Genomic DNA, 24,085 nt, shown 5'->3' with positions numbered 1-24,085 from the left:
ATGTAAATACATTTTGTATGCATATGTTTGTTATCGCATGTGAATATGGATTATCTATGTTTTTATCGTATATGAAAAATGGAATTATGAATCGAATGATTAACACCTAAGTCCTAACTAGAAAAACATAGAACCAGAGGCAGATTAAGAGAGGGCAGGGGGGCAAGCCCCCCTCCCTTTTCTGGAAAAAATTTGGTTGATTATATAAGGAATCACTGCAGCTTAACTGGAACGGGCCCCCTTCTAGGCAGTCAGTGTGCCCCTACTTTTTTTCTGGAACCATAATTTTAGAGGCACTTGCACAATAAACTCTGTGCTTTTTCATAACACTTTAATAAATGAAAAAGTATAATTTTGTACATTTGGAATTCGATCCGGAAAATTGTTCTTTGAACAGGGACGACAGTCTTGGTTTACATTTATTTTAATCGATCTCCAATTTCATATTCTTGGACATAACATATACATCATCTTCATCTATATCACGGTTAGTTTTTATGTGTTGGTGACATATTTAAACAGCAATATTATTCATCCAAGACGGTTGAACTGGTGACGATATTTTTCGTGACCCTCCATTCATACTTGTTGCGAATCCTCGACCACCTCCTGCAGGAAGTTCACTCATTACTCCTCCTCCACTATTGACTCTAAAGCCTCCTGGGTTAACTTTTCCTCCTGATTTTCCCGACAAAGAGTTCATACTAAATCCACCTCCACCTCCGCTAGACATTCCTCCACCTCCCATTGACATTCTTCCACCTCCTATTGGCATGCCTCCACCGCCACCTCCCATTGACATGCCTCCACCGCCACCTGACATGCTTCCACCTCCCATTGGCATGCCTCTACCTCCACCTCCCATTGACATGCTTCCACCTGACATGCTTTCACCTCTCATTGGCATGCCTCTACCTCCACTAGTCATTCCTCCACCTCCCATTGGCATGCCTCTACCTCCACTAGTCATTCCTCCTCCTCCCATTGACATGCTTCCACCTCCCATTGACATTCCTCTACCTCCAACCGGCATAGAGCCAGAACTTCCAGAGAAACTAGTCATACCCCCTGACACTGGACCGGATGATTGAATACTTAATGTCCTTTTGCCACCAGTAGCCATTGGTCCTGATGACCAAGATTGCCTCGTTTTTTCTGCCTTTACGAGTCCAGGTCCCGTTAATTCGCGTCCAATAACATTCATACTACCCACTCCTCCAGGTATGTTTGATGACCTTGACATAGCTTGGAAGACACCTTTATTTAAAGCTGGTGCGTTTTCATTATGCAGCCATACGGTTCTACTGCCACCAAAAGTTTTTCCGAAAGTTCCACCCATACTTCGGTCCCCGGAAATAGAAGATATTTTCATACTTCCCCAATTAAGTCCTTTTGGTTCAAGGTTTATTGTGAACGACCCTGAACATACTTTGTTACATTCCTCGTACGATTTAAAATTATTACCATTTCCTTGACAACCACCATACCAAAACTTTTCACAACAGCCTCGTGATGGATTATAATACCATCTTTCCTTGATAGCCTTGCATGGTCCGGCATCGGGACTTACTTGACATGCGCAGCTCCCGATGCAGTCATCCAATGACATAAACCTATTATCATTGCCGCCGCATCCTCCGTACATGAACTTCTCACACTGGCCAGTTTTTGTGTTGTAATAGTAGTTAGGTATGCTGGCTTGGCATGACCCTTTCATCACTGGTAAGGTACATCCTGTTAAAATAAATATAAACACATTGGTTGATAATGGAATCTATACAAAAATGAACCCCTATCTTCCTTATAAATTTGACTGAGAGAGAAAAAAAAAGGATAAACATCAAAAACTTTCTTATAATTATCTATAATGCTATCGAGGAACGTGTCAAATCTTATTAAAATTGAGAATAGAACCGGGGAATGTTTGAAAGAGACAACAACCCGACCAAAGAACAGAAAATAGCATAAATCCATCAATGTGCCTTTAATACAGCGAGAAACTTCCGCACCGGAGGCGGGCTTCTGCTAGACCCTACACAAAAATGAGTATTAGTTCAACATAGTATGTCGAGTATGTAACGTCAGGACGACTGTTTTATTTCAATTTCGATTACGATTGTTATGGGAAAAGGTTTTGCTCTTCTTCAGTTGCAAGCACGATAAGCTTTTGCAATAGTGATGCCATATAACAGACCTTTTTCGTGTTATTCACATTAACAGTTACAGGGAGTTGTCACGATGGGATGAAGAGCTCACTTGTTATAACATTAAACTGGCTTTAGCTAGACAGAAGTTCATTTTATTGAAATACAGTATCTAAATTTACTCAAATTAGAGGTTGCTGAAGAAGTCTTTTCCGTAACTGAAAATATGTGAACTCCAGGGTGAATCCGCGCCTTGGTTGTTTATGGAGGAGAATGCTTATTATCAAATAAGAAAAAAAGGTACACGTTAGTGTTATTAGTTTTATCTTCTGTGTTAACTCTAAAATGATAAATTCTGGAAAAAAGCACAAGCATTCCAACATTAAAGTTTTAAAATCTGGTATATCGAGAACCCTGGCCGTGTTACAAAACTTGGTTTATTGGTTCCATATCTGTGATTATTGTTGGGTTTTTTTTTTAACAAAATGTAAGTTTTGGTGGTTCCTAATGGTAAGGTCGAAGTCATCCTTTTAATAAAAAATTTCATCATAATTTCGTATTGATATCTATTTATCACAGATGACCAATGGCAAGATATTCTCCATATGCATTTATTCCCGCCCTTTTTCCTCGACTGTAGCTGATATCTGATCATGACACCTTACCAATTTGTTACATCTGCCATCTTTCTCCTTTTATCCTTTTTTAAAGAAGCCTTGTTAATGGCCGTCGTTGTTCTTATCGTGTTATAGTGGGGTTTTTTGGTTTTGTTTTTTTGGTTTTTTTTGGTTTTTTTTTTTTTTAACTTTAGGGCATATTGAAAAGTCACTTGTATCAAATCTTAGATTATTTTTTTTTTGTTGCTTTTTTAGTGTTTGCGTGTTGTGTCATTATCGTATACGTATACATAACGTCTAATCTGTTAACACTTCTGGAGCACCCGTGATCACCATGGGTTTTATATCGGGTTTCTTGTTATTCTATGTTACGTTTTGTAGACTGTTGCTTCTATTTTAACGTTTTCCGTTTTTTGCCATGGCGTTGTCTTCGACTTATATGATGCAATACCTCTTTGGTATCTTCTGTGCGATGTATCTCTTTTATATTCATATTAAAGACAAACTTGACTTTAAACGTAACAAAGCAATCAGGACGGCCAATTTGACTTTCCTATACATTTAGAAATATTTTAGATTTGATGATACCGTTAAACATTGCAAGTGCATTTCTAATTATTATATTAAGATTTACCATTTTCATTTCGGAACGTTCGTGGTGAAAATTGTTCGGTGAAGACATTGTCAAACTAATTTTCTTTCCTTGTTTGTGTCTTTTATCATTTTCTGTCTAACATCTTGCATGAACCATAATATACTTTTTAAGCAGTGTGTCATTTATTTGTCTTTTTTATTTATATTCTTCACTCCAACTTTTTTATACGCTTGTATTTTTTAAATAATTATTTCTGAACCTGATGTATCATCAACTTACTTTCAGGATCTGCAACTACGTAATTGTAAGTTAAATCCGAAACAATGAACGAAAGAAGGTACAGCAACTGAAATAAAAGAAGTAAACAGACTATGAGCGAAAGAAGCAAAGTTTGATTATTGATAACAGTCACTGATTCACTACACCGAAAAATAAAGTGTTTATACTTTTTCCCTATCTAAGCATATTGAATATATGTATAAATGTTTAAAATCTTTTGATAAAGTATTCTCTATTGTCTTTACTGTTACCCTACTGTTTTTAAACTTGTACAAAGAACGCTTACTCTAAGCAACTACTGTTTAAAATAGTATGTTTCATTACATGAAAATGTCAAGCAAAATAATTCGATTTGAACCATGATCACTCACATCTCGGGATCAAAATTCAAAAACAAAATTCATCAACTGCTACACTTATCAGATTTTGTTCTTGTCTTACAGAAAAATACTGATGTGTTCATGCTAGTATGTTCTCAATTTTGATAATACTGATTTTAAATCTATTCAGTCTAAATCGTTTACTTATAAAAGTTCAACAATTCTTTTCTTACCTTCATTTTTCCCAGTTATCCAACACGTATTATCTTTTACGTTCTATTTGACAACTAAATCTTATGTCAATATTCTATGAAAATAGAGGGGAAATATTGGGACAATTATCAGCTAATCTGACTATTGCACGAACATACTTACATATTCTCCCTTTATTAGACCTCCGTACAACATTCTTTGATTTGACAGAGGTGTCCTAAAGTGCACCAGTGAAAGATGTTGTATCTGTCGTGAGTCAGGCCAAACTCCCTACAGCCATCACTGGTGATCTGTACCAAATTTGTCATCTCTTTCTTTACCTACACTTATATCATTATCTTTCAATATCTTTAGGCTAAAAGTAGCTGTTGAATACACATTTTATGACGCGGTCATTGTGTTCAGAGGTTTTCGACAAGTATTCAGTGCTAACATCATTTGTCTCTATGTAACTTGCTGATTTACCGTTTATTCAACATGCATGACAGTTATATATACAAAAATTGTATGATAACATATCTTTTATAAGAATTTTGAATGATTTGAAGTGTACATATTGTGTATTGATGTAGAGTTATTTCAAAGAACAGTTATTTTGATTGATTCGTTCATCAAAAAATTGCTTAAAGCATGTCAGAGTCAACATTGGTGAAGACTATATCCGCTTCGAGCAGCTCGAGAGCTCTGTAACATAAAGATGAAATAGTGTTGTTTTAAAACACAGACTCAAGGTTCATTGTCCTATCTTTTAAAACAAAATGACTTTTGTACCAATAAACTTTAGTATTAAAACTGGTGATAAGAATTATAACTATTCATAATTTAAAATATGTTCGTTTCTTTGTTTTTTTTTGTTTTTTTTTTTTAAATTAAACATCTATAAATTCAACGATAGTACATATGTATAAAGCCAAAGGAAACCATTTGCCATATTTTCAGGTAAACGCTTGTTTCAAACTGTGGGAATAAATTTAGGTTGAACGGGTTGCTCTCGGTTTAGTTTATAGAAGCTACAAGAAACATATTGTGTGTGCAAATTAATTGTGTATACACGTTTGAAAATTAAACTGTTATTCACACTGAAAGAACCAATTTGGCGGATTTTCAGGGAATGTAATGCTTAAACAGGAATATGTATAGATTATAACATTCCCTTTTTCATATTGGCCCTGGTATCATCCCGAGACTCCCATATCGGCCTCGAGGCTTTAGCCGAGGGCCGATATGGGTCGAGGGATGATACCCGTGCCAATAGGGAAAAGACATGTTATAATCTTTTTATCACATATTTTAGTTCTGCAGAAAAGAGAAAAAATGTCAATTATAACAACTTAATGAAACATAAAAAGTAAAATCTGTAACATTTTATCACAAACGTGAAGTTAAGGACGCAATGACGTCACGTCATTTGGAATCAGGGCACAATATCAATATACTATGTTTGCCCCGGGCAATTTTGAGGTTATTGCATATGCAAAACCTAAAATATTCATAACAAATATGTGATAAATAAAGATCGAATGAAATTCAAAACAGTGTGGCTGTGGTCATTGATTGACACATTAAATTCATCCATTGACTGGGACAATTTAGGTGAACGTTTGTATGTAACGACCACTGCTCACTATGTACTTTTTAAAGACACTTAAACTATGGGGTCACCAAAGGTTCTCAACACCTTAATAAAGTAATTCGAAAAATTAATCAGAAATAACACGATGTTTTGATTTATATTAAATCAAAACATAAAGGTTATTCCTGATTAATTTTTCGAATTATTTTATATTTAAAGGCGTTAAGAAACCTTTGGTGACCCCACAGTTTAAATGTCTATCGTAGGTACGTCGTGAACAGTGGTCGTTACAGACAAACGTTTACATAAATTGTCCCAGTCAATGGATGAATTTAATGTGTCAATCAATGGCCACAGCCACACTGTTTTGAATTTCATTCTATCTCACACAAGCACACAAACAAGCAGATATATATTCTTATATTAAAGCATGATTTTATGCGTTTAAATACAAAGGCATTGGCATTGTATGCATTTTTGAAAACTAAATTCTCTGAACATAAGAAGAAATAATAAAATTGACGATACGTACTTGTATGCTCTATAACAAATTACATATGACCGTTGTAAATATTCAACCATTCTAACAAATGTAACTAGATTGTCTCGCTTTACACAGTCGTATTTCGTACTGGCAGAGATGTACATGGTATGCCATAATTGCCATAATTGTCATTTTGTTTAGTTTCTATTGTTACCTATTCAATTTCTAACCTCGACTCTGACTTCTTTTAAACGAGTTTTACTGTGCGTATTGCTTTATGTTCGTTTTTTTCTATATTGGCTAGAGGTATAGGGGGACGGATGATAACGCAATAAACATGTTTAACCCTTACGTATTTTAGCGCCTGTCCCAAGTCAGTAGCCTCTGGCCTTTGTTACTCTATTATGATTTTCAATTATTTTTTTTTCATATATATTTCGGAGTTTAGTATGACGTCCATAACCACTGAACTAGTACACCTTTCTGTTTAGGGGCCAGCTGAAGCACGCCTTCAGGTGCGGGATTTTCCTGCAGTATTGAAAACCCACTGGTGGTCTTCAGCTATTTGCCGCTCTCTGGTCGGGTTGTTTTCTCTTTGACACATTCCCCATTTCCATTTCTCATTTTATCAAACCGTATAGTCGGCTTTGAAAGGCCCCGAAATATGAAACATTTCATTTTAGAACGCTAACGGTCTAATTTATATCAAAACAATTTACGAAGGGCAAATATGACAGACATGAACCGACGACAACCACTGAACTACAGGCTCGTGATTTGGAGCAGACACATAAAGAATGTATACCACGTACTTCGGTTAAACATGCGTACAACCCTCCCCTAACCTGGGACAGTGGTGTAACAGTATCAGTTAAAAAAGGCTTACCACATCAGATTGATACAAAGCAGGAAAACATAAAAAAAAAACCACAGACCGGACGTTGAGGGTATTTATCTATCCCTCATCCATAATAACAAATAAGACACTAAGTACAGATCTGGGAGAACTAGAGAGTACTGAAAACTACTTCAAAGCATATAACAACTAATAAAAAATATCATGTATTGAAGACTAAATAATTCAGTTGCTAAATACTTTACTCGTATATATATATATGTAAAATGCAATTTTATTTCCTTTATCTCCAAACGGTATAAAAACATAAAATTAAATATATATCAAAAGGGGTTCATTTTGCACATCAACGATTTTGCATGTTATCCAATTTTATAAGTATTTTATACAAAAAAAATATTAAATATATAAGGAGTAAAGTTGGTCATCATATTTTATATTATTTAAACAATTGAGTGATGTGTACATTTATAAGATAGGGTGCAATTTGATAACTACCACAAGATCAGCTGTACTTTCCTCAGAAAAAAATGTTATAATTCTCTTGCAAATATATAATTAAAAAAAATAAAAAGCCTACTAAAAAAGTTGTTTATGGTTGGAGTTGTTTTTATTGCGTAATACTCATAGCTCTAATGTCTGAATCATTCAATATGTTTTTCTCCGCAAGGGAGCATAAATTATTACCATTGACGATCCTTATTTCCTTCCGTTCGTCCCAATAACGAATTTAGGTAGCGATTCACTGGTCGTTCTAGAGTTATGTCCCTGTTGTGTATCTGGAGTTTTTGTTTTGTTTTATACACTCTCAATTAAGTTTGCCTCACCAACATTTAATGCAACTCTTACACAATGCTAAAAACAACAACAGGTAAACAGAGTTACATTTTGACAGTATTTCACTAACTGTTCTGGAGTTATACCCCCTTTTAACTTGGAACATGGCTTAGCTGAAGCGGTGTGTTCGTATCCTTAGACACGTTCTTCTTTTATTTAAGGTTCATAACAAACGGACAAATATGGCTGTATTTACATGCCAAAAACTACTCTGTGTACAGACTTACCTGTGAAGTTGGAGAAGTTTTAATTCCTGGCATCCACTAGATATATTAAAGTTAAATGCATTTTGTGTTTCAGAAAGACAAAATCTCTTTTTGATTTTGATGGGCCTTTTTTTCCTTCATGCATAAGGTGTGAAAATTAACTAAGTTGTGGTATAACTTTGAGATGCTCCCTCAGGTAAAAAAACTGGTTTGTATTGTTCTGATTGTCCTTAATTGACATGGACACAGCGGTGCATTACATTTGCTCGCATTACCATTACATTTGCGCGCAAAAATCATTACGTTTGCGCGCAGCTTTTGATTACAATTGCGCGCATTTTTTTGACAGGTAAACTCAGGTAAAATAAAGGTAATAATACTTATTTATTTATAATTAGTTCAATTATTTACAAGTATAAGTACTCATTCCGTTAGTCTTGGTCCCCTACTCACCAACGATAAGATGGAAGTGGGATTTCGAGCAAGATAAGTCCGTTTTATTATGCAAAAGCACTAAATCCTAGAAATATGTACAGATAAAAAATTCAAAATGCTAAAAAAATAGCTAATCATAAAGGTAAAAGTATTGATAATTTCATTACCTTACATGTAGGTACGTGTCGAAACTCCATGTTTGTGCCTTGGTGTAACTTTACAAATTAACTTAAATTATTTACTTATTTTAAAAACGATCACTATTCGTTTAAATCCTTTTCACTCTGAAATATTCGCAATGAAGTTACATGTATTAAGCTATAATACGGAGTATATAATGATCACTTTATAATTGGTTTTATAATTCAATATGAACAATATATAGTTTGAATTAAGAAATATTTTCAAAATTAATAATTGATAGTCATATTTGTTTTGAAAATAAAAAAAACATATAGTCAATTATAATTTAATTCAATTTTTATTTATATTTTTACCTGAGTTTACCTGTAAAACGAATGCGCGCAAATGTAATCAAAAGCTGCGCGCAAACGTAAAACAAATATAGGTGAGTTAACGAGTTTGAGTCAGTGAGTGGACAGTATCAAAGTAATTCATGTGTTTGTTTATTTTTACACCTTCTGCAGAAAGGGAAAAAAATGTCCATCAAAAACCAAGAAAGATATTTTCTTTCTTAAACACAAAATGCATTTAACTTTTATATATCTAGTGTATGCTAGGCATTAAAACTTTCCAAACAGCACAGGTAAATCTGTACACAGAGTAGTTTTGAAGTGAAAATACACCCATATTTGTCCATTTGTTATGATGAACCTTAATATTGATTCAAATTTAAATTCACAAAAAAATAAGGTACGAAGTACATTTTTTAAAAACAGAGGTTGAGAATAGCTATTAAAGGTAGATATTGAGAACTGTCGTTCAGTAAGAGGAACATTCAATGGTCATACAATAAATACCTATATAGTCTTATTTATCAAAGAGACATAACAAATAATAACAATACATGTATGTGTGATGTAGGTCATCATATGTCTATGTATACTATTATACGCGTTGGCTAACATCAAACGACGTAAAGTATAAGTGACTGTTTATTGAGCAGCCTTAAACAAAGTCGTATGTTAAAATCTGAAGCTTGTCCCCCAACTTTTATAATATATAGAATGGTACAAACAAAACAGGTCAGCAATGACAAAAACACACAAAGTCACAGTGACAAACTGATTCGGAGGACCAAGTACAAATGCAACATAACAATCCAAACAACGAGATAGTTGTACTAATAAATGTTATAGACGCATACAAAAGGAAAAAGAACTATCAAACTTTTGACAATACAAACTTCCATCAAGTTACTATCAGATGTTCCGGTAAAACAAGAATATATCTTGCGTTATTGCTTTATATTCGAAATTCGTCTAATTACACACTGAGCAAAGGCAGTTGTGAGTAGAGGTAAAAACTCGTAAAGAGAATACAAAGAACTTTGTTGATAGAGGTCTGAGATCAAATATGATATGACACGTTCTTGGGAAGTAGTGAACACATAGTTACATTATCGTATCTGTTTTGCCCTCCTGGTTAAGCTAAAAAAAAAAAAAAAGCGCTTTTGGTGCAACAAATTTTCAATTGTGTAGAAATAATAGCATTAATTGCGCTCGTCCGAAGCGCTTTTCTAGATTTAATTTAATCGGGAACGCTCAAATCCAAAATGTTGAAAGCTAGTGATGTACAAGACTTGCATAAAAGCACACGAAGACTTATAGGAACAAAAGGGACACAAACATAGCCAAATTCATCTAAAGTCAACTTTGCCTGAGGGAGTTGGAATTTAAGTATCTTAAAAATAAAGAAGATGTGGTATGATTGCCAATGAGACAATTCTCCACAAGAGACCAAAATGACACACAAAATTAACAACTATAGGTCACCGTACGGCCTTCAACAAAGAGCAAAGCCCATATCGCATAGTCAGTTATAAAAGGCCCGAAATGACAATGTAAAACAATTCAAACGAGAAAACTAACGGCCTTATTTGGGTCATTATCAAAAAAAGATGCAAAACTATGTTATTGGGTCTTTTTAAGTCACAGACATGAAAATATATCAAAATAACACTTGCATATGCTAGAAATGAATGTTTTGTGATACACAATATACAGTTTACAGTATGAAATGTTATAAAAACATCCTTAATGTTTTCTTAAACCCTTGGAGATAGCCAGAATTAACAGTTATTTTTTTACTAAAAATCCTTTCAGATTTGAAATAGGACTATTATTCATATGATTTGTTTTTTGATTTATCACTTTTTATTGCATTTTGATACATACAAACATTTTTTTTTAATGATTTAGGAGGTGTATATTGGTTTTATAATAAAAAATTTCACCAAAAGGAAATATTACATTTTTTAAGTCAATGGTGTAAGCAAAGGACAAATTAGTAGGATAAGAGTTATCTTTCGCAAGATTTGGGCATTTACAACAGTTTCTCCCTTAGCAATATTACCTGTAAGAATGTTTTGCAAAAAAAACCAAACAATTATGTTGAAAATTTAGGTTAAAAATCTTAAAAGTAAGTAAAAGCTATATCATAATTGAAAATAGTGTCCATGGTGTACCCTTATACAAATCTTTTTTTGAAAACATTTCCTGAACTTTGAATTATGAAATATATTGATTATAGAAACATGCACCAGGAACAACATATAGAAAAGGGGAATGGAGCACTTATTTCGTAACTAAATCTTAAAATACACCTTAAATCATTGGTGTTACTGTCAATGGTGAGACCATTTTGATAAAATAACACCATTGACCAGTTTAGTAACACCACTGAATATATCATGACAATCAGCATTGTTTTGTGTTTCATTCATGCTTAACAAGCGAAACATCATATTATTTACGAAAAACAATACTTATTTAACAATGTTTTAACAACATCATGTATTACATATACAAAGTTTTCACAAACTGATGTATGCTGGTAACACCAATGACACTATTTAGTAACACTATTGACATTTTTAGTTATTGATGTTATGTTATATAATTTGAGATATTTTAGCCTAGAATTATTTTTTTATCTTTTTATTTTGCTCGGTGTTCTTGGCTCTGTGTTCAGAACTTAATAAAGGTTAAATTTGAATGTGATGTCAATGGTGATACTTTTGTGTCATTGGAGTTACTAAAGGGTCAGTGGTGTTACTATATAAAAATGCGACATTTTTTTTATTTTCATTCATAAATATAAGTGTTATTAGGTCGTGTACGAAGGATTAGGTATATTATTATCATTTAATCTTACACAATTCACATATATTCATTTTAAGTGCATATTTTAGTATTTACAACGGCCGTGATTAGGACAGCCAACTTTTTTACGACAATGTATTCTGAAATTATTTTTGAATAGAATACACAGCTATATGAATAATGTCAATAAGTCGTAATTTTAACCTAAACAACAAATTGGAACAGTTGTTTGATGTTAAACAATAATATTTAGTAGCTAAATGTATGCTTTAAATTGGTAACACCATTGACACGATTCTATCAAAGCATGACCTAAAGTTGTTAAAATTGAAGCAACTCTTCATTTTTCCAATTGCATATTTCTGAATATCGTTGCTACCATACTATAGAATAGCGGAACACATTTAAATGTTTTAAACAATGACATCATTTTTCAAAATGTTACCTCGTCGAAATTTGCACTTTTTTTATAATGACCCATTTATGTACAAAAATTGAACGAAAAAGAAATATGTAACGACAGGCTCATACATACAGATGACATAATGACAACGGCGGCAACCCAACAGAAAATATGGATGCGCAAAACTCACAAGGCGGCGCGCACAGATAGGATATAACCCGACGCAATGGTGTTATTAAAGTCGGACATTTCAACGCTTGCGGATAGACACAGAACAACAGTTTATTAAGAAAAAACATTGTTTATAGCATCGATGCTGACATTTTTAGTGTATGCGAAACACACCTTAAATCAACTGACAATTTACAAGTAGACGGGTATACATGGAAAGGATTAAACAGACACTGCATTCATCGAAATGCTCCAAAAGGTTCGGGTGGAGTCGGACTCCTGATTAAACAATGGATACTGAACGAATATAACTGCGAATTGATTGACGGTAGCTTTGAAGGAATATTTTGTGTTTGTTTCACATCAAAATCTACAAATTTCACCTTTATGGTACTTTCATGTTATTTACCGCCTGAAACCTCCATTTGGGGCAGAGATTCACAAGGTTTTTTTGCTCAGGTTCTAACAAATATTTATGACCAATCTGAGAGCGATATGATTATTCTATGCGGTGATTTCAATTCTCGAATAGGAAACCTAAAAGACTACTCTGAATTTGACTGTATTCCTACTAGAAATGTAATAGATAAAACTAAAAATCAACATGGGAAATCCTTCATAGAATTTTTAAATGAGTCGAAAATGTGTGTTTTGAACGGAAGGTATGACCCTGTATATGATGACTTCACTTGTGTTTCCGGTAGAGGGAAATCAGTAGTGGACTATATTTGCGTTCCGCATGACGCTCTAAAACTGATAGAGTCATTTCAAGTTATTACTGCACGATCAATAGTTGAAAATTTCAATCTTTTTGAATTTCTTGGAGAAAGAAGTAAAGTTCCTGATCATTCCGTTATATTAACAGAATTCAAAACCTACGAGGAAGCTAACGAATCCTACCAAGTTACGAGTTCTCTGTCAAAACGATACAAATTAAACTCAATACCAAATGATTTTCTAGCGTCGGACATGCGTAAAACGGCTTTGCAAACTTTGATAATCAGAATAGAAACCACAAGAGAAAATCAGACTAATATGGATAATACATATGCAGATTTGTGTAATATAATCATTGACGAAATGAACGCTAAAATTCCAGTTTTCGACACTAGTAGAAAGACAAGTAAACGTTTTAAAGTGGGAAAACCTTATTGGAATGACCATCTTGGCTCACTGGCATTCAAAGCGTAATAAAGAAAAAGGATTTCTTAAATTCAGAGGTAATTTGTCCGTTAAACGTAAACTCCGTGAAGAATTTCATACTGCCCAAAAAATATTTGACCGCACTTTAAAGCGATGCGAACGACAATTTAGACATTCGTTTTGTGTTGAAGTTGAAAACATGACAACATCGAACCCTAATGAATTTTGGGAAAAAATTAAAAAACTCGGATCTCGTAAAACCCAGAGAATCCCGATGGAGGAATATGGCGAAGATGGAACGATTCTCACGGATGATGAAACTATATTGAATTAATGGAAAACGGAATTTCAGAACATATACAATACGGATAATGCCGCTTCAAATTTCGACGATGAATTTTATAGGCAAGTTTCAACACACCAATCGTCATTAGAGGACAAAATGCTTGACCCGCTTTATAATGAAAATCAAGAAATAAATACGACTATAACCATCGAAGAAGTTAGACGGCTTATGTACAAAACAAAAAACGGCAAAAGTTGTGGTATAGATAGTATTCCATACGAAGTACTGAAGTATGAACCTATAGTGGCCGTAATTCATTCATTGTTCCAACTTATTTTTGAAACCGGTATAATTCCGTCTGTTTGGAGACAGGCTATACTTTGTCCAATTCTAAAAGACAAATCTTCAGATCCACGTGTACCTCTCAATTACCGCGGAATTAGTTTACTTTCTTGTATATCAAAACTGTGCAGTGCATTCATAAACAGTCGATTATCATCATATTTAGAGTCCAACGATATTTTAGCAGACGAACAAAATGGTTTTCGCTCCGATCGATCGTGTGAGGATCATGTATTTACTCTTAATGCTGTATCGAGAAACCTTAAGACTTCATTTGCAACTTTTATTGATCTTAAGAAAGCGTTCGATTTTGTTGACCGAGATTTGCTGCTATATAAGCTTTTGTTAAATAACATTGATGGGAAAATTTACAACTCGATTAAAAACATTTACCTTAGTACGTCTGCTTGTGTTCGTGTGAACAACAGACTTTCACAGTGGTTTGTATGCAGTATCCCCGACGTTATTTTCGATTTTTATCAACGATCTGATAGAGGAAGTAAACAGTCTCGGACTTGGTGTAAATATTGGCGACTCAACGCTTTCATTACTTTTATATGCGGACGACATAGTCTTATTGGCATCATCCGAAACTGACATGCAATGCATGCTTGATAAAGTTCATGAGTGATGCAAGCGATGGCGTGTTTTGATAAATACAGAGAAATCAAAAGTTATGCATTTTCGTCCGTCTCGCTCTAAAAGAAGTGAATTCCAGTTCAAAATCGGTGACAATCTTCTTCAAATAACTGACACATACAAATACCTCGGTGTAACTTTTCACGACCTAAAGGACTTTAGAGATAATGCAAATAGACTATCAGAAGCTGGAGGTAGAGCGTTAGGAGGAGTTATCTCCAAGATTCATCATCTAAATGACTTCGGAATTAAAACTTTTGAGAAACTTTTTACCTCTTGTGTAGTACCAGTGCTTGACTACAGCTCTTCGATCTGGGGATACAAAGACTTTGCTTGCTTGAATCAAATCCAGAACAAGGCAATTCGTTATTTTCTTGGCGTCCATAAATTTGCACCGACATTGGCAATAAACGGTGAAGTTGGTTGGGTGAACTCAAAGGAACGACGATGGTGCAATGTGATAAGGTATTGGAACAAACTTATATCAATGGACGACACTCGTATATGTAAACGCGTCTTCAATTGGGACTAGGAAAAATGCATGAACAATTGGTCATCCGAAGTGAAAAACATTATGTCAGTTATAGGTCTAGAGAGCAATTTTATTACAAAAAACACATGCGACTCACTGATGTGTAAAACATTGCTCAAAGATAAATGCTCCGCAGATTGGCAGAAAGGTTTAACAAACTTTCCGAAACTACGAACATACAGGCTCATAAAATCTGAATACTGCTGTGAACAATACATTGAACTTAATCTTAACCGTACTGAAAGATCCATAATAGCGCAACTCAGGTGTGGCATTCTTCCTCTCAGGTTAGAAACTGGTCGTTTTGTAGGTGAAGACGAACGTGACCCTTTGTGTAAAATGTGTAGCGATAACTGTGTGGAAAACGAATTTCATTTCCTTATAAACTGTAACTTTTATAACAATCTGCGACTGCAACATTTCTCACAAATAGACAATTTATGTATACTACCAAATGAAGAACAGTTTAAATATTTACTATGTCAACATCCGAGAAAAACTGCTAAATATCTATTGCAAGCTTTCAGTAAAAGAAAAAACTTTTTATATGAAAATTTTCGATAACATTTTATTTATTTTTGTTCGTCGTACCATTGCAATTTATGTTTAAAGTGACTTATAGACCCAAAGGGTCGGGTGTTCTAATTATTGTTTTTATATCTCACTGTATTATATAATATTTTGTGAAAAACACATGTCACTATAATAAATAATTTACTTACTTACTTACAGAATGTGGCGGGGTTAAACATGTTAGTGGGATCCCAACCCTCACCCTAAACTGGGACAGTGGTATAACTGTACAACCCAAAAGAATAAAGTAACTCCTATTGATAATACATGTGAATTATTAAATACATTTATAATTTTCTTATCCTTTTCAACAAGAACCAAAAAGGCCCATAAAATCTACATGCATATGTGGCGCCTATGATTTGTTTTTGTTTTTCTAAAGTAAAACCGTATAAATATGTTTATTTTGTGTTAATCAGTTGAAAATCATGGACCGAAAATCAGTCATTTTTAAAGAAACATTTATTCTTATAAAATGGATGGAAGAACAATTTATGAATTTTGGGTTTTATGAATAAACTTAATCAGCAACAACCAAACCAACTTGTGTAACCTGAATCTATGAGAAGCAGTGTGACTGACCAATAATGGTCAACTAATAATCAAATTCAAATCAGGTGAAAAAATCTTAGTTCGTAGTAGCGGAAAAATTAGTTTAATAAAAAACAAATCTATATTGATCAACAAAGATTAAATGAAAAGTCTGCTACTAATGTTGTCAGCCCAAAGAGTTGTCTTCTCAGCTAGTATGAAAATTATATTTCACCAGCAGTGAGAAGTAAAATATCAAAAATACCGAACTCCAAGAAAAATTTGAAAAGGAAGTCCCTTATCAGATTGCAAAATCAAACGCTTAAACACATCAAACGAATGAAAAACAATTGTCATATTTCTGACTTTGTACAAGCGTTTCCTTATTTTGAAAATGATGGGTTAAACCTGATTTTATATCTAGCTTAACCTTTCACTAACAGTCGCATAAAATTCCACTACATTGACAACAATTTGTGGCCAAAACAAACATATCGAAATTTCGAGATATCGAGAAAACTCCAAGCAAACGAAAATATGAAAATAATATTATAATTTTATGTATGTATTGCCCAGGATGCTTAAAGACTATTACCCGAATACACAAGGAACAGTATGGCCATGAATTTGCAAGATCAAATGTATGTTATAAAAAAAAGTGATTTTCATATTTTGCATTTAGTGTTCTTGACAAGTAAAAATTTTCGTGTGCCAATATCTGAGTTTTTATAAAATCTCAGTAGGAACTACTTGAACAACCTTAATTTAATTTGGTACGATTAAAGAATTGAGTACACTTTTTTGTCAGTTTAACTTATATGAAATATTAAGACAAAGTGCTTTGAAATTTAAAAATAAGGAAAGAACGAAATTCGCAAGAAATTTCAAATATGGTGCTTTTCTGCTAATATATTCTAAATGTAGTACAACAAATAAACATGTTTTGACTTGGTACAAGCATTTTATTATGTAGAAAATGGTGGATTGAACCTGGTTTTATAACTAGCTAAACCTATCACTTGTATGACAGTCGCATCAAATTCCGTTATATTAAAAACGATGCGTGAACAAAACAAACAGACGTAATAGGTAAAAATGTCAAAATAGGGGTACAGCAGTCGACATTTGGTTATACTCTTAATCACAAATTTATCATTTAGACGTTAATCAATCAATTAAAACTGCTTACAGAAGACTTCTATTTTTAACCATAGCCGATAGAAAGACAAAATATAGGCGAAAGATACCAAATAGACAAACAATCGTACACAAAACACAACATAGAAAACTAAAACCTGAGCAGCGCAGACCCAACAAAAACTTTTGTTGATCTCAGGTGTTCCGGAAGGGTAAGCAGATAATATTATACATAATGGGAGGGAGAATAAATGTATGACATTAGAGACAGACTTCGTAATATATTTTTTTTTATTTCAAGGTTCAACCGTTTTACTCCTGGTGTTAAAACCTAAAAAAAATCCCACATGAATATCCATTCTTATGAAGCCATTAACACAACAAATTCTGAAAAACAAAACCAAACCAATGATTAATCAATTTTCCAACTTTTAACTTGAAAGGGTTTATGTATCTAAGCAGAACGTAAATAATTACATGTGTGTATTTGATGTTAAAACTTCTGTATTTTTTAAGTTGTTCGACACTTGTGTCCTACTTGTTATTATTTTATTATGCTATAATGTTATCATTCACTTTTTTTTTTATCTTATATGAATCTTGTTTTCCTATAATAATTAAAAAACATTATTGGGAGAAGGGATGGAATTTCAATTTACTATGGGACAAATAAGAAACAAATAGCATTGGCTGTTTCATGTTCAATTATCAAGTCAACTACACTCATCAAAGATACCTGTCATATAAGTGTGTATGCTAGGCGCGCAATTCGTCTTAATTATGTCTGAGGGTAGAAATCCTTGGTAATTCGGATATTTTAAGGTTTTGTGAACAATAAATTTATACCAATGACCGTATTAATGATATGTCAAACCAACACAGTAGTGCTGACTACAAGGCTGATCAAAAGGGGGAATTCACTTTCCCTGGTTAGAAGAGGGTGTTTTGCTGACAAACATATTTCACCCCGGCACCTTCTCCATGTATCTATCCCAAGTCAGGAGACTGTAGTTCAGTGGTTTTCGTTGGTTCATGTCTTTCATATTTGTTTTCGTTAATTGTTTTGTTATAGACTAGGCCGTTAGTTTTCTCGAATGGAGTATTTCAAATTTTCCATGTAGGGCCCTTTTAAAGCCGACTATACGGTATATGTTGTTCTCATTGTCGAATTGTACGGTTGTCCATAATTGCTAATATCCACATCATTTGAATTTTTTTGGAGGATTGTCTCATTTGCAATCATATCACACATCTCCTTATTATTATATTACTTAGTTATTCCTTATTATGATTATGCATGCTTATCAAATTCTTATAGCCAATGAGTAGAAAAAAATAATTGAGATTATAGTGGAACTATATACCTTCATAATTAAGTTGTCCGTCATTATTTAAGTCTGCTTCATCAAACATTTCTTGTACCTCATCGTCAGTCATTTTATCACCAAGATGTGTAACGATATATCGGAGCTCATCCACACTGACAAATCCGTTTTTGTCTTTATCAAACAATTTAAAGGCATTCATAAGTTCTGTTTCAGGATTGTTCAACTTATCAAGTATCATTCCAAGAAATTCATCGAAGTCTAATTTTCCATTTCCTGGAATATACAGATAAGCAGCTTGTATTTTCGCAAACCGGATGCTAGTACGAATTCAAATAATTATACCATGTTATAAATGTGATGCGTCCGATGTATATTCTGGATTTGCAATCATCAGGAACGCCTTTCCCCAAGTTTGAAAACCAAGGATATTTAAATACTTGTGAGCAATTTTACCAAAAGGGACCAAAATTAAATATAAGGTAAACTTTGCAAGTGAAAGTAGGAACCTTTCTTTCGTGAACAATTTCTTAACATATTTAAGAACTTACGAAAAGTATGTTATAAATCATGGCTGTGTCGATTTACTTATTATTGGGCTCGAGGACTAATAGTCCGCCAGCAGAGGTAATAAATTGGCCTTACTAATATTATCAATTGCTAATCGTAACAAAGGTTAAAAAAGCAACACCATTTAAACTTAAAACGATAAGTAATTTTGACAGGCATACAGTCCTTTGATATGATCAAATGTGTGTTTATTTAAAACTTGTTTTATCATGTATTATAAGGACGTGCACATTTTCTTAATCAATTTTCAAATTTTCTTTCAAATTATCCTTTGTGAAAATATTTTGTTTTGCTCACACATTGTTGTCAGTATAATGGAATTATGTGTGACTGTCATAAAAGTGAGAGGTTTAGCTAGATATAAAACTAGATTTAATCAATCATTTTATACTTAAGGAATGGCTGTACCAAGTCAGGGATATGACAGTTGGTTTATCCATTCGTTTTATGTGTTACATTGAATTCATTTTACCGTTACTGTGCCGAGTTATAAAAATTGCAAGCCGTTACAATACATTATCCCTAATGTAGGTTAAACAATTCAAAGAAGTAGGTTTATAACTATTTCATATTGTGTGGTTAATTTATACTTCTAACATACCATCGCCATCATATCGTGTCAATATGGCTTCTACGTCAGCTTCCGTTGGATTTTGTCCAATATTGCGCATAACATTTCTTATTTCACTGACAGAAATTGTACCATCACCATCTTTGTCGAAAAAATTAAATGTTTCTCGAAATTCTGTAAGATAAACCGTTTTGTTTTAAAAAATACGTGTATTTTAGAAATAACCTTCACCAAGTATGCAGGTGAAGCACTTCTAGAACGTTCGAAATTTCAAAACATACCCCTTTCGTTTAAATTGTAAGGAATTATTATGTCTACGCTGCAGTTATAGTCAATCAACCAAATGCAAGAAGTGTCTTAACAGTCAAGCGGTTTGGTGTCCAGCTTATGATGCAGCATTTTTTTAAGTGAAATATGGTGTTTGTTGTCTATACCATTGAATAAATCGTGTGAAACCATTATCATTTTAAAACAACCATTGTTGAAAACCATGAACGAAATGTCCGAGCCAACCTTTGATTTCAGTTATAATTGAAAGGTTACAGACAATTAATTACGATTTTTTCCTTTAATACATGAAATGTTGGTTATTTATTTTTCTTTTGAAGTTTTTATATATCAAAACGATATTTAAATACATTTAAAAGTGATTTGTTTAACTGACTTTGAGTTATAATCAAACTTTTACAGTCATGTTATCAAAGAGTTTTCCTAAATTTCAAATAAAAATGAGTAATATGTGATACTTGTACTGCTATTAACCCTAAAACATTAGAAAAACGAGAATTTTCTTATTTTTGTAAAAAATTGTTTCAATTGATATCGTTATAAATAGAAAATAATGAGCTCTACCCAATTGTCATATGTCCAAACTGTTAGACAAATTCTTATAGGAATTCTGGCCCTCAATTTTTTTTCTTCATTTTTGCCTATTATCATGAAAACTATGATATTTAGAGAGAGACATTAATTGTGTTTAATGTCTCGTATGATTTAAATTATTATAGACAAATAAATACTGAATCATAAAATGATCAGTAAGGCAAGATCTATTAAAAAGTCACAGAAACTAAAAAGACTAAAAGATCAATAATACAAGATCAACAAAATAGAGACTTTAATCATAAAGTCTATTCTCATCTGCAATGTTGGAGAGTGTGCTTAATGTTTGAAATGCCCATAGGCCAAGGTGAGCAACACAGCTTCTAGTTTGTTTTAATTTGTTTCTCATACCAGAATATCTTTTAATTGAATAATTTAGCTGAAAATCACTCATACATAGATACCTGCTACTTCTTCATGAGTTAAATCTTCTACCTGAAAGAATATCGAAAAACTAAACATCAAGACTTATGTTTATATATTATAATACTGTTTGGGAGACATCTATTCGATGATACTCTAAAGTACAAATGTCTAACCTGGTACAAACACAAACACGTACGTATGAATGTTTGAATCTGAGACCACCCCCAGTTCTTCGTTGGGGTTCGTTTTACTCAGTTTTTCGTTTTCAATGTTGTGTTTCGAGTACTGTTGTTTGCCTGCTTTTCCTTTTGTCTTTTTTTCTTCTTTTGCCATGGCGTTGTCTGTTTATTGTCGACTTATGCGTTTGAATTTCCCTTTGGTATCTTCCGTCTTTTTTAAAAGAGTTTTGGATATAACAACCCGTCAAATGGTTGGATATAACAACCCGTCAAATGTTTGGATATAACAACCCGTCAAACATTGGATATAACAACCCGTCAAATGTTTGGATATAACAACCCGTCAAATGTTTGGATATAACAACCCGTCAAATGTTTGGATATAATTAACAACCCGTCAAACATTGGATATAACAACCCGTCAAATGTTTGGATAATAACAACCCGTCAAACATTGGATATAACAACCCGTCAAACATTGGATATAACAACCCGTCAAATGTTTGGATATAACAACCCGTCAAATGTTTGGATATAACAACCCGTCAATAACAACCCGTCAAACATTGGATATAACAACCCGTCAAACATTCCATTTGTATCATGTAGTCATTTATGTATTAATGAGTAAACGTTTCCTGTGGGATTTTCTATGTTTGTTTTTTTTTCTATTCCGGACAGCTTAATGGACGTGTCTCGTCGACAATACATTCCAGGGCTTTTCGGTCTAGAAATCCAGATATACTCTCCCACATAATTATACAAAATTCAAAGCATTAAATAAGTTGCTTGTTTGTAAATTAGATACAGCCAAACTTTGGCAAGAATAATTGAAGTGTTACTCCTTCATATAGAATGCAATGTAGTAATAAATGTTTTTCACAAAACTATAAATGGTCGGGAAACTGTACAACAATTAAAGAAACAATATATAAATAATACTTTTTTTCATTTTCAAAGCAAGCACTAAATCTTTCTCGAAAAATAAACCCCAAAGTCATACTCTTTATGTCATATATGTACGATTTATTTTTGGACAAATTAAACACAATATACATATAAATAAGATGTACTTTATTGATTATAACTCATACAACTATCACTACATAGATAATCTTTACCTTTCTTGTATTTTAAAAACATGTAAATCATATACTCAGTTTAGATAATGGATAGAATGAAATTCAAAACAGTGTGGCTGTGGCCATTGATTGACACATTAAATTCATCCATTGACTGGGACAATTTAGGTGAACGTTTGTATGTAACGACCACTGCTCACTATGTACTTTTAAAGACACTTAAACTATGGGGTCACCAAAGGTTCTCAACACCTAAATAAAGTAATTCGAAAAATTAATCAGAAATAACACGAGGTTTTGATTTATATCAATTATATAAATCAAAACATAAAGATTATTCCTGATTAATTTTTCGAATTATTTTATAATTAAAGGCGTTAAGAAACCTTTGGTGACCCAACAGTTTAAATGTCTATCGTAGGTACGTCGTGAACAGTGGTCGTTACAGACAAACGTTCACGTAAATTGTCCCAGTCAATGGATGAATTTTATGTGTCAATCAATGGTCTCAGCCACACTGTTTTGAATTTCATTCTAAGTCTCACTGGGTTATCTTAATATAACAAACTGTAACCATTGTTGAACTATTTACATGTATGTGTACAAACCTTTTGACTTCCTACTCAGGAGGTGTAGAAGTAAAATACACAATAAAACACCTACAAAGTCCAATTAACAACAGGATGACCACTTACTTGCATATAAAAGAAGGGCGAAAGATACCAGAGGGACAGTCAATACGCATATCTTAGACCCTTTTATTTGTTTCACATCATCTACGCGCTTACAATTGAATCATTGAAAATTTTGCCATATTCTTAGCCAGCTGTTATATAGTTAGTAAAGTATTAATTGCTTTCAGTTGCGCTTCTTTCAAAATTTTAAATAGTATACTCTAACTATTTTTGAACAAGTGTACAATTTATATGAGAATATAAAAAATTGCAGATCATCGATTGCGTTGTAAATGATAATGAGTGAACGATCATTGGAACTCGATTTATAACAGAACATCTCTTACCTTTTTTATTTCCATTTTATTTGTGTGTTTCCATTCTTTTTCAATCCCACAAGTGTATGTGTAATAATATCGGGAAGGATATATATAACAGAAATAGTAATATTTATATACTAATGTGTTTGTAACAATACTAATGTCCAAATATTTGTTCAATTAAAATAAATTTTCCATATTCAATTTAAATCTTTTGCAATTCAATATCCATACGTGAAAAGATTTTCCGAATCTTTAATATAAGTAATTACCAGTACCTGTTAAATTTGACAACCACTTGATAGGTCAACACTAACACATTTTTTACATTTGGTATTATCCTATTTTAGGTTTATTTTTTCCATATTTTGTTATGTCGAGATCTTTTATAGCTTACTATATAATTAAACGGTAATGGTTTTGTCAGTTCCGTAAAATAAGTTCACAGTCGCTGTGCAGAATTGTCGGAAAAGCTGTTTAAAATTCAACATCTGTTTCTGCCAGTATTGAACATGA

At 33.1% G+C, this 24,085-nt stretch overlaps 2 protein-coding genes across 3 annotated transcripts; both read right to left on the bottom strand.

Annotated features, from left to right (window-relative positions):
* Positions 1-312: 312 nt before the first annotated feature.
* LOC139517056 (keratin, type I cytoskeletal 9-like) lies at positions 313-4,294 on the bottom strand. 2 transcript variants are annotated; one of them, XM_071307676.1, is made up of 4 exons: positions 4,189-4,294; positions 3,636-3,702; positions 937-1,734; positions 313-879 (listed from the first exon to the last, which is right to left on the bottom strand). In XM_071307676.1, the coding sequence occupies exons 1-4, from the start codon at positions 4,192-4,194 to the stop codon at positions 515-517; spliced, it is 1,236 nt and encodes a 411-aa protein (XP_071163777.1). In that variant the 5' UTR covers positions 4,195-4,294; the 3' UTR covers positions 313-514. The 2 variants fall into 2 exon arrangements, with proteins under 2 accessions (XP_071163777.1, XP_071163776.1); XM_071307675.1 differs by having other exon boundaries at positions 313-1,734.
* A 13,591-nt stretch (positions 4,295-17,885) lies between these two features.
* LOC139514915 (uncharacterized) lies at positions 17,886-23,762 on the bottom strand. Its single transcript, XM_071304501.1, has 5 exons — positions 23,597-23,762; positions 21,353-21,383; positions 20,097-20,240; positions 18,965-19,201; positions 17,886-17,987 (listed from the first exon to the last, which is right to left on the bottom strand). Exons 1-5 carry the CDS (start codon positions 23,609-23,611, stop codon positions 17,962-17,964), a joined length of 453 nt encoding a protein of 150 aa, XP_071160602.1. The 5' UTR covers positions 23,612-23,762; the 3' UTR covers positions 17,886-17,961.
* Between the last annotated feature and the right edge of the window lie 323 nt (positions 23,763-24,085).

The sequence above is a fragment of the Mytilus edulis genome, chromosome 3 (genome assembly GCF_963676685.1).
Source record: "Mytilus edulis chromosome 3, xbMytEdul2.2, whole genome shotgun sequence".
Lineage (NCBI taxonomy): Eukaryota > Metazoa > Mollusca > Bivalvia > Mytilida > Mytilidae > Mytilus > Mytilus edulis.
Note: the sequence above shows the minus strand (reverse complement) of the source record. Positions and strands in the feature narration are given on the sequence as shown.